The sequence below is a fragment of the Sinocyclocheilus anshuiensis genome, unplaced genomic scaffold (assembly GCF_001515605.1).
Source record: "Sinocyclocheilus anshuiensis isolate Anshui unplaced genomic scaffold, SAMN03320099.WGS_v1.1 scaffold25, whole genome shotgun sequence".
Taxonomy (NCBI): Eukaryota; Metazoa; Chordata; class Actinopteri; order Cypriniformes; family Cyprinidae; genus Sinocyclocheilus; species Sinocyclocheilus anshuiensis.
In genome coordinates, this window is record NW_015536477.1 from 931,558 (window position 1) to 944,049 (window position 12,492).

A 12,492-nucleotide genomic window follows, 5' to 3' on the forward strand; every position below is an offset into this window, starting at 1 on the left:
ACGTTGGGGCTGTTAGGGTCTCGCATGTTCTTCAGTGGGACTAACCACTAGGGGGTGTTGTGTCTCTGTTTTCATGTAAAATGTGTCTGGATGTGTCTTATGAAGTAGGTGACTATTCAGAACTGATCAGTTTTGTCCCTTATTCATTTACAGTACCGTTCAAAAGTTTAGAATGATTTTTTTGTTTATGTTTTTGAAAAAAGTCTCACACAGGCTGCATTTATTTGATCGAAAATACAGTAAAATTGAGAACAACATATTAGAATGATTTCTGAATGACACTGAAGACTGGAGTAATGATGCTGAAAATTCAGGTTTGCATCCCAGGAATAAATTACATTTTAAAATATATTCAAAACAGTAACATTTATAGAAAGCTGGAATTTTAAATTGCATTAACATTTCACATGTGTGTGTGTGAGAGAGACCCTGGACCACAAAACCAGTCATAAGGGTACATTTTTCGAAATTGAGATTTATATTGGTGAGCATAAGAGACTTATTTCAGAAATATTAAAACATTGTAATTATTCTAAATTTTGTGTGTAGTGTATTATCTAATTTACTCATCTAGGACAGGTTTTGTTTATTTAAATCACAGCTGCAAAAATTATGTAAATGCAAATGAGATCTAGAAATGCAGTCACTTTTATCTGTTTAGGTCCTTTATCTTTATGTCCTTTATTAATTATTATTATTATTATTAATTATCTTGTGGTATATTAATTACACCAAGATTTTGTTCTGTTGCAGTAGAGCTCTCCTTTTAAGTTTTGCTATGATACTGCAGTATGTCGAAATGATCCTCTGAGTGAGTGAGTGAGTGAGTGAGTGAGTGAGTGAGTGAGTGAGTGAGTGAGTGAGTGAGTTTGTTTGTTTGTTTGTTTGTTTGTTTGTGTGTGTTGCACATTGTGGGCTTGCTGCATTGGTTTCTGAGGGTAAAAAGTTACCCAAGTGCCAGGTGTTGGCATTTTGTTTTATTGCTTTATAGTTTTTTTTTTTTATAACCTTTCAGAAGCTGTGATGATTCACAAGTTTTGAATCCACAAAAGGCCAAAAATCCGATACAAGGTTAATTTATTATGGAAAAACAGTTTTTTTCAATGAATACATTTGATTACTTTGATACAGATCCCAAATAAAAAAATGTAAGTAGTTGAAAAAATAACTAAAACAAAAGAAAAAGAAATAAATAGTATGAATGTATATAAAATGACTTACCAGCACTCTATAGTGGCTGAAATGAACCTGACTTTAAAATAAAAATCCACAAGATACACTTCATGCATAAATTGTAAGAAATTCATTTAAATTAACAAAAACATAATGTCAGATATCTACAAGACACACTGAAACAGAGGGGAGTGAGTCTAGGCATTGACCAGTTTACCTTGTGAAAATATGGGACACATTCTAACATGTTTTATGCAATATATTATACAGTAGAATCAGGTGCATGTTACAGAGATGAGGTAGGTCCAAAATCAGTGATCTGCATATTCTATCAAATGTTTGTGTATGTAACTGCAGTCTATCAAGGAAAGCATAGGTTTTTATAACATATGAAAAATGTCTATTCTAAATTCTATGCAAGAAAAATATGAAATCTGATATTTCATATTAGATATGTCACATTGCCTTGGCAACAGCAACACTGCAGTGGACACATCCGAGTGTACTGCATGAAGCATGTGGCATATAAGACCTTATATCTACTGCTGAGGCTTTACCTGGGTTTAAAAACAGTCCAAATAGGTGAGTCTCACCAAACCGGTCAGTAGCATGTCCAGATCCACATCTCACCGCAAATCAATAGAAACAGATTAGAAGAGAGTAGAAAACACTGTATTATTAAAGGCATTTAAAGCATGGTATTTGATGTACCGCCTTAATGTTAATTTGAATGTTAAAGATTTACAGTAATTATTACTGAAATGCAGCAAAAATAATTATTACCATAAAAAAAATCCCTTGAAATAATGCCACAATTTAAAACATTTAATGGTCCTAAACATTCAAAAATACAGTAAAAATAATAATATGGTGAAATATTGTTCCAATTTAAAATAACTATTTACTATTTTAATATACTTTTTATTTTCCTGTGAAAGCTGAATTTTCAGCATCATTACTCCAGTCTTCAGTGTCACATGATCCTTCAGAAATAATTCTAATACTGTATGCTGATTTACTGCTCAAGAAACATTTCTGATTATTATCACTGTTGAAAACAGTTTTTGCTGCTTCATAATTTTGTGGAAATCATAATATACTACCATTAAAAAATATACAGTTCAAAAGAAATTAGTACTTTTATTCAGCAAGGACAAACTAAAGAGATCAACAGTGACAGTAAAGACGTTTATAATGTTGCAAAAATTTGAAATTCTATTTCAACTAAATGCTGTTATTTAAAACTTTCCATTCATTAAAGAATCCTGAGAAGAAGAAAAAAAATACATTAAGCAGCAAATACTGATAATACTGATGATCAATTATTATAATGATGAGAGCCATTCTTATTGTGCTTATTATTTTTGTGGAAACCATGATACATTTTTTTTTCAGGATTCAGGATATTTTGATGAATAGAAAGTTCAAAAGAGCAGGATTTATTTGAAATAAACTTTTTTTTATAACATTATAAATATCTTCGCTGTCACTAGCTTGTTAAATAAAAGTATTCATTATATGAATTATCAAATTTTTTAAAAAGCATTCCGACCCCAAACTTTTGAACGGAAGTGTAATCCAATGTTTAAATTATTTGTTATTTTATTTTATTTACATTTTTTTTTAAAGAACATATCATTTATATATATATATATATATATATATATATATATATTTTTTTTTCTTTCGGGGGGAAATGTGACCCAGACATGTTTTCGTGATGTTCACCCAAATGGCCTTGCTTCAAAGCAGACAAATACTGAGCAGATGGAATGATGTCATCACAAAACACAAGGCCTAATCATGCTATTCAGAATTGCAGCCTGACAGACTCACTTAAGCCTTCTGAAGAGTCTGCAGTCTGAGGAATGCACTTAGTCCACAATCTACAAATACATCTACAAAGGGTGAAACGCCACTGAAATCTTTGAGACTCCTATCAAATATTGTACCAGTCCATGTTCTCACAGAATGACCTACAAATCAAACACAATGACGATGGCAGCTCTAAATGTATCATCACATTGAAATACCCTGTCATCGCTGGTGCTCTTATAGAACCACTGGAGACTGCAGCTTATTTGTCCTTGAGCGAGGCAGGGAAGGAGAGCACTGAACGAGCCTTTTTGGACGTGTGGGCGGAAGGCACTGAGAATCCCCTTCCCTTCACCTCCTTTTGGTGGCATTCAGAGACCTCTTTAGCTCTTTTTCGGCATCAGAGGCGTTGTGTTGAGGACCTGAGGACTGATTTTCATCTTCATCTCTTTCTGTGAGTGTCCAAACCGTTTCCCCGTCAGCCTCAGGGAGAAGCGGGCTCGCGGGAGGAAGGGAGTTGCCGCTGGCTCCCGATGGAGTGGTGATGTCTGGGACAGGGGCGAGGGTGGAACTGGCCTGGTTCTGCATCTTTCCGATTGCACAGAGACTCAGACTCCCGCACAGAGCTCCCCAGTTCTGCTCACACTGAGTTCGTATTCGGCGGGCGATGGCGACGCGCACCTCCTCGCCGCATCCCAACAGGATGTTTACTAACTCCACATGGGGCCTTTTCGGTGAAGGAGAGGAGACGGTTAGGAAAGTAAAACCTTAAAGCCTGTCCACACCAAGAACGCTAACTATAACAATAAAGATAGAGTTCTAAAGATCGTTCTAAATTTAAAAGAAGAGCAAAATCACACCACAACTATAATGATAATGGCACAGAGGAACAACATCATTGGAATCACTTTAAAATTATTTTTCCAGCTAATGAACAATGACGTCCAATTAGAATCCATCCTGCTTTAAAGAGCTTGAATGTTTAAAGGTGCAGTATGTGATATTGACAGCTAGTGGTTGAAATAGGTACTGCGGTCCAAATTCAAAATATTACAGAGCATTTTTTCTCCTTCCCCCTCCTCCTCAGCCTAGATGCTCACGCGGGTTGCCAGATTGAGAACTTGCAACAGGAACCAGAGCAACTGACAGTGGAAGGTGATGAGCCATACACTGCAAGTTGATGAGTTGATTTATCTGTGCTTTAATATTCCTCTGGTCATAGGGCTTTTATGCCTAGGCTCTTTAGGTCGGGTAGAATCTGCAATCTCTGACCCAGTTTGTTTGTTTACTTCCATGTAAAGTTGGGTATCGTTTGAATTTTATCAATTCCGATTCCGATTCTGCTTATCGTTTCCGATTCTTTTCGATTCCCAGTTTTGATTCCAATGTGATTAAATAATGATATAAAACATTTATCCTGTGTCTCTTTTTGGCAAACCATTTATTGGAGCTGAATACCATGAACAAAAATCAACAGGCTACATAAAAACTGGACTCTTTAAGAGCTGTTTGTGTGCAAAATAGAACTGCATGATTCTGGATAAATTGAGTTTTTTTTCTTTCTTTTTTTCCCCGCTGATGGAAAAGCTGAATTAGAGCTGTTTCCCGTAACCTCCGTAAACAAAGCAGTATTGTGATTAAGAACACTTTCTTTAGGTATTACATGGAGTGAAGATGAAAACAAAATGCCATCGAATCTTTTCTGAAGACAGTCAGAACCTTCAGAGGTACATTCATATAATTAATCATTTGCATTCATTTGTATAATTCCCTTAGCACTCTTTTAAAACCTCCCAGCTTTTCTGCCATGTTTTCACACAAAACGAAACTACTCTGTGTGCTGTGCGCACCTGAGACTGTTATTTAAAACTGTGCTTCATGCTGGATAGTATTTATTTATCACCAGTTAATCTAATATTGTTAAAATGTGCTGGAGATGTTAAAAAGTTTTAAATATTTAAAAATCAACAAACAACAAATAAAATTACTTTGTTTGCATAATCACTAAAACAATAACATTACCAATGATGTTCGGATTTTAAATGACAACTTGACAACAACAGTTTAATAGCATGTTGAAATATCTAATGTAAATGTTCAAATAAAGCTTTGAAAAAGTTTAATAAAAAGGTAAACCTCAATCACGTTGGTGTTTGAATCGCGTTCGCGATCTTTAACAATCTATTAAATGTTTAGCTATCACAGATATTATACTTAGCTTTTTTGGCTTCTGATCGCAAATGTAGCCAAACTTTGGAGCGCTTAGATTAGCGAGCAAGGTCCTGGCAGATCGCTAGCTCCGGTCCTCACAGATGAAGAAAAATAGGAATCGATAGGCGGTATCGAAATTTTAATTTGACAAGTATCCGATTCCTGACCTTAAGTATTATTTTCGATTCCCAACCCTACTTCCATGGTTGCAATACGCTGTGTTTTCTGCCAACTGGTTACTCAGGGTGTCGAAATACTATTGGGTAAACTATTGGGCAGTGGGCGGAGTCACACAGACCAAAACAAAAACAGACATCCCGACACAGAACACACATTTCAAAATAGAATAACTGGCTGTAGCATTGTTTTCAGAGAAACGAGTATGTGAACTCAGCATGTTTCCTGAATATCTGCAATCATATTATGGTCTTTTTATGCTTTAGTAAAGTAAAAAAAAAAATGCATACAGCACCTTTAAAGCTGCAGACAACAAAACTGCAGTCCATGCTCATAATAAACAGAACGTTATCATGCGTTGGTGTGGACACTGATATAGTTATTGCATAGTATATAGTATAGTTATAGTTATCTATAGTAATTGTTCTTGGTGTGAATGGGCCTTTACTTGGTTATTCTTCCAAAGATTTGGTGCACATGATGTGATATTGAAGTGGGTGTGCGATATGTATCGTCAACAATAATATCTCAGTTGTTGTTTTAACGATGTGGAAGCAGACATTTTTATGCAAAAGTGTTTTGGTAAATGAAGTGTAAGCATGTTGTTTTTTCTCTAATAATATCCCAATTGCAAATGTGATACTGATTTTATATTGAATTTTATTGCAGCCCTATCTGAACAGAACCAACACTGAACTGACTTGAGGTGAATAATGACACTGTTGCGTTAGAGCTGCTTTACAGCAGAATTTGAGCTGTCTTTATGGTTGAGTTTCCATAACTGATTCTGATGTTTTCCTGTTTAAAACTGTGAAGCTGATTTGACACAATCTGTATTGTATGAAGCATGAATAAAAGAAAGTTGACTTGTTTTTGCTCTATATCGCCAATAGAAATAGTTCCAAACAAAGCCACAGCAGAACTGTTGTGCGTCTCTGTGGTGTTTCCTTCCTGAATGAATAAGCATTTTTTGAACAAATCAATGATTCACATGCTTTGTTCCTGAATGAATCAGCTGTCTGAACAAATCAGTTGAGTGAATGACTCAATACTTCACTCATTAAGACAGTTTTAGTTTCATATTTAAAGTATCATTTAATTTTTTTCATATTATTACAATATTTGTAAAACATTAATCTCATAGCATTTTTATGCAATGGTAATTGTAGTGTAAATACATCTAAATGCTGCTTTAGAAGCAGCTTCTGTGCACTTCTGCAGTGCAAAAATGATTTTGTTGATTGGTAACAGACTATAGTATTTTATTCTAATTGAATTTATTGATTAAATGTAAAAATTTGACAAAAGATTATTCATACATCTCAAAAAATGCCCCTGGAAATCAATTTAAGGTGGCAAATACATATCACCCCTTAATGAAAAAAGTTAATTTCTGTCAGTTTTCTGCTGTGAATTAACCACTGCACGGCCTAAACCAGTCCAGGTGCCAGCATAAAAACAAACTCAGCAAAATCTAATTATTGCTATTGACAAAATCCCAGAAAATATCAAGATCATTTTTTGTCAATATCACGCACCCCTATATTGAAGGACTCACCCTTTAGGAAATAGGTCCTTGAAGTGGATCATCTCCACCATGACGTTGACGTTCTCCCTCACGGCAGAGCAGAGGTTGTGTTTGACGTAACACTCGCGCTGCAGCTGGAACACCATCTCTTTCACGGCCAGACACTTGCGGCTGACGCAGCTGAACTTGTGGCGAAGTCCATGGGCCATGTATTTCAGCGCATCTTTGATGAACGATTTTCCCTGCAGTGATGCATGAGTCGTTCATCAAGCCACGCATGTCTCGTGATGATGTTAGCACATGCAGTTGACAAAATGCTGACTAAGTTAATTTCAGCTCAAGCATGTCTAATGATATGGACATAGCGGGCAAACTGCCAGCTCTCAATGACGAGGTGCTGTAGACCAACCTCAGACTAAATGTTAAATAGCATTATGGTGTACATGGTATGCACACTGTGATTTAAGTACATAGGTGAAGCAGTCAGGATCCTACCTGGGAGTCAAATTTGCCAGCGTTGTGGAGGAACGTCATGCAGATGTCGTGTAGTCCGCGGATCTCGCAGGAGTTGTTGTTGAAGCACTCAAACATCCCGCAGCCCACATCACCTGCGTTCACCAGACACTGCTGAATCTCCGCTGGAGAATGGTCAAGGGAGAGAGAACTTTGAGTCGTCGTCACATTACAGTTTTTACAGTAATTACACATTGCCCTTGCTATAGTAACACTGAAATATATCCTGTTAAATTTACAGTAAAAAAAAACTGCTAGCAATTTACTGTAAAATACTGTGACAGTGTTTCTGGCTTTTAGGGATGCCTGTATATTTTACAACTTAAAATGTCAATATACCTAATTTAACTATCAAAATGAGCTTTTCTTACCTCGCTGATAAACACTATAATAATACAGGTGGCACAATAGCAAGCCTCATCATGTGAGTTAATCGTAAGTGGCCTGTCCATAAAACTTGGCTAATATTATTGCTCAGGGATCATGCACACAGACGAAACACCATCAGGGTAATACACACGACACTAAAATAATGCCATAAACAATCCTTAAATAACAGAACATGTAACACAAAATACCCTAATGCACATTACTGATTACAGAAATTAAAAGTATTTTACAGTAAAATTACATATTATGTGGTGTTTATCCATTTACCGTTTTTCCACCATATATGGGTAGGTAACTGATTACCAGGTTTTTGGAGTAGTATTTTTACAGTATTTTTCCAATGCGTTTGAGTGGTAATTTGTATAAATATTGGTTAAAATGATTTGTATTTAAATTCTAAACAAGCATCAAATTTAAACAAAGTTCATACAGTTTTATAAAATATGATCATAAAATAATTCAACAACTAACTCACAATGGGTAACATGGACAATGTTTGAAAGACTGCAATTGAGAACATTCCAAATAATCTAAATGTTCCATGTCTGTTATGTTTGCTGCATAGAGCTCTGTGAAAACTGTATCTCTTTGTGGACTTTAGTATGGTTTGAAATGCAGTGTTCTAAATTTATGTGTAATTTGCAGCTTTATGACTAATATTCTTAAGCTTTTGACAACTGCAGTTAGGTCACTTAGAAACCATGCCACAATTACAGTTAAGCCTCTGGTATTGTTCATTTGAACACCTGAAATGCAACTTTTCATTTTCAGGAAAATCAATGCAATATATGTTTGTTCTTTATTTTTTATATATTTGTTTCTTTTGTATTTTGAGAGAATTTCATGATACTAATTAATATTTATGCAATAATTATGATCATTTTTTAAATATTTGTATATTTTCAATTATGGCACTATATAACTCTATGTAAAAGGCTTATAAATTCTCTAGTTGTTTTTAGACATAACTACTTATTTTTATGAAGTTGTGGATTTGGATATATATTTAGACATTCTCAAAGACAACTTTTTATAAAGGTTTAGATTTTTTTATTTTTGAAATGTTGGTTTGGAATGTCAGTTTTTGTATGAATTTTACTACAGTCAAACCTGAAAACGGAGAAAAACATTTTGTTATACATAACATCAGAGTTCAACAAAAATTATCGTGAATGCTTTATCAGTGGTTAATCAATCTGATTTCAACCTCTTATTTGAGTCTTCTGGCTCAATTTTGCCATATTGTTACAGCCATACCAGTTCAGTTATGTGTGTACTGTAGTATAATAGTGTGTGTGTGTGTGTGTGTGTGTGTGTGTGTGTGGACTTAAATAAATTGTTAAAATGTCTGTCTGTTTTGTACTCTTGATGTTTTAGAGTGTCACCCCTTCCCTGGTGTCTGTGTTATTACTGCATTGTGGCTGAATTATTGATTTTATGTTATTTCACGCATTTGCAAAAACATGTTTTACAGTCACACTAGTTCATGTGTGTGTGTGTGTGTGTGTGTGTGTGTGTGTGTGTTTAAATGCAGAGCACTAATTCCAAGTATGGGTCACCATACCTGGCCACATGTCACGTCACTCACGTCACTCACTTTTTTTCTGCATCTTGAATGATTTGTAGATTGTACGCACAAAACATTATTTGTATTTACCATTAATTTCCACTGGCGGACTATTCTTTTTACGACCATTTAGCTTTTTCGAATCAAGTCCACAATTTTTTTTTTTTTTTTTTTTTTGTTTCGGTACCATTCCTATGAAGTAGCGATTTTTACAATTTCAAAAAAAAAATAAAAATCCCCGTCTAAATGACGGAACAACACCAGAGGCCAAAATTAAATATTTAAGAAATGTTTTGAAAATACCTACCTCTACCTGTTTTTACTACCACAACAAAGCCAAACCCTAAGTTTACATTTGAATTAAAAGTTTCGAGAGAAAAAATGCCACATTAAAACATTTGGAACGTTATTTGTCTATTTTTTTATACTAAAAAAACAGAGTGGCACGTATGTAGGCTATATTAATATGGAGGACGAAACCTGCAAAAACAATAAATAAATAAATGCACAAATAAATAAATATATAAATAAATAAATGTGTATAAATACACAGATTCTTGTTTAAATACATATAGAAATAATTAAACATGTGATTAAAGTAGGCAAATAAATAAAAGAACTATCTATTCCTAACTATTTTCCTTTGATCACTCATTTATTTCTGAATGTAGTTCCGCATTTATTTTTCCTCTGCACAACATGCTAATGAGAGGGTGTCAACCATGGACTTGGTCGGGTCTTGTGATAGCTGGGGGCGTGGCTTTCCCGCTGAAAGGAGATGCATGGTGTAAATCCAGTATAGCCTAGTAAAGTCACTTTTGCCGTTCAACAGAGCAAGATACATAGAAAAACTGAGCCGTATTGTCCGTATTGTGTATTTATTTATTTATTGTTTTTGCAGGTTTCGTCCTCCATATATTAAAGCTTTAAAAGTAGACAAATAACGTTCCAAATGTATTATTTCAACTTTTGAATGAGTTTAATAAATTTCTAACTCGCGTGAAAAGCCTTTACCGATTCTGAGCTCGAGGACATATTTACTGAAGTAGGTAACTACATTTTAAAAAAAAAATTATAATAATAATAATAAATACAAATTCAAAATAAATAAATATAAATTACACAGCCTAGCCTTTAAGTCAGAGCAGCTAATTATTATTAAAAAAATATATATATAAATGTCATAAAAGTCTCACCATTTAATATGTCTACATTTATTGCTTTGCTATAAAGTTAGACGTGGCAACATATTTTAATGACCGTATATAGCTACCCTTTGGACGTGGTGAGGTTCTCAAAACATAACGTTTTCGCAACGGTGTGAAAATGCATATTTATTATATTTATTGCACTGAAAAAACCCTGGCAACTGATGTACGCAGGATAAAAACATTTTAGAACATGCATTTGAATGTTGTGCTAACCGGGATGACATAATCTGGAGATAAGTTGTTTGATAGAACATCTAAAAGTTTGATGCAGCTTGAATGCAAGCAGTTTGAACAGCTCCACGCATTTACGAGCTCTCCTTGATTTTCTGTGCATGCACTGCGCAAAAGCCCTATTACAACCAACCTACCTGTGTTCTGCAGAGAGAGTCTTCTCTTCTGGATGTTCAGTGATCTCTCTCGTGAGGTGTCATGAGCACTGCTGGAATCAGTCGCGTGTGTTTGCCGCACCACCAAAAACAATAGAAACACTCCTATAGTCAGTTGCACACGCATGTCTCGTTATGATGATGATGATGATGATGATAACGCTGTGTAAAACTGCGAATGTCTTCGGATCACTGTAGCGTTACCATAGAGAATGAAGCACATGCGGCGGAAGGAGTAGCGCAGACGCGTAGTGAGGAGGATCGGGGGGATGGATGCTGCATATATTTCCTCCAACTCGTGCCAGTTTGGATGAAGGAGGTGAGCAGGTGCTGACCAATCACAGTCACCGGCGAGACCACAGCACCGTGCGTCCTTTTCGGCAATATGACCCACTTTTAAGGATGCATGAAATGATATATCACTGATATGTTTCATTCAGACAGAGCTGTGGACAGTTAACCAATGTAGAATTAAAAATGTTTATGTACTCCCAACCCCAACCTTTTGTCTTGACTTACTCTGGAGGGTGTCATAACCCCCCACCCTCCCATCCTGTAATTCGCACCATAGTCATATGATCATACAGTAATGCAGCCTCCAGCTATCAGGTGGCGAGTACACGTTAAATCTATTAGATGGACCTAATGGGATTTTCACATTCAGCCTCAATTAGTTGGATATGTAACTCAACAGTGCTCCAAGATAACCTCATGAGACCCAGGACAAGGAATCACCATTTACTTTTTGAGTTATTTTTATGTATCATAAGGTTTAAAAGCAACATATTACTAATAGTTTTAAAATATTTACTTATTATTCTTAATAGGTGTATATAACACTATAACTTCTTTATTTTACAAAAGCACAATGTCTTGTTGATATTGCCAATGTATACAAATAAAAGTAGACCTTTTACAGTTTCAAATGATATACTACTCTTATCTGGGCAATCGAAAATGACGGAACATTTGAAGTTCTTTTCGCTGTTATCGGGAAAAATATACAAGTGATCGTTCAAGGTGCTATTTTCATATGTCATTTTTCAGTCAATATTAAATGACTGAAAGAACTGAGTTTCACAATGTAGTGTATTTTTTTTAGGGCTGATAACTTGAAAAGTAAAATAAACTTGAAAGTAGGCTAACTTGAAAGTAATTAGTAATCTGATTACTTTTTAAATGCAGTAATCAGTAATGTAATCAAATTGCAATTTTAAAGTAGTAATTAGTCATTTGTAGTGGGTTGCTTTTTTTGAGTAACTTGCCCAACACTGCTTATCACATTAAATCAAATAGATATTCTTAATATTATCACAGGCTACACATCCAGTCATTTGTTTTAGTTTTTAGACAGACAGACCAGAGATATTAGTGATATATATATATATATATATATATATATATATATATATATATACGAACATTATTGTCGAGAAAAACAAAAATCTCATGCTTCTGTTAAAGGGGTCATATGATGTTGCTAAAAAGAACATTATTTTGTGTATTTGGTGTAATGAAATG

The 12,492-nt window shown here is 34.9% G+C and overlaps 1 protein-coding gene across 1 annotated transcript; it reads right to left on the bottom strand.

Annotated features, from left to right (window-relative positions):
* Positions 1 to 2,867: 2,867 nt before the first annotated feature.
* Positions 2,868 to 7,376, bottom strand: LOC107663297 (stanniocalcin-2-like). The gene is made up of 3 exons (XM_016453520.1): positions 7,359 to 7,376; positions 6,935 to 7,146; positions 2,868 to 3,715 (listed from the first exon to the last, which is right to left on the bottom strand). The coding sequence occupies exons 1-3, from the start codon at positions 7,374 to 7,376 to the stop codon at positions 3,340 to 3,342; spliced, it is 606 nt and encodes a 201-aa protein (XP_016309006.1). The 3' UTR covers positions 2,868 to 3,339.
* Positions 7,377 to 12,492: the final 5,116 nt, after the last annotated feature.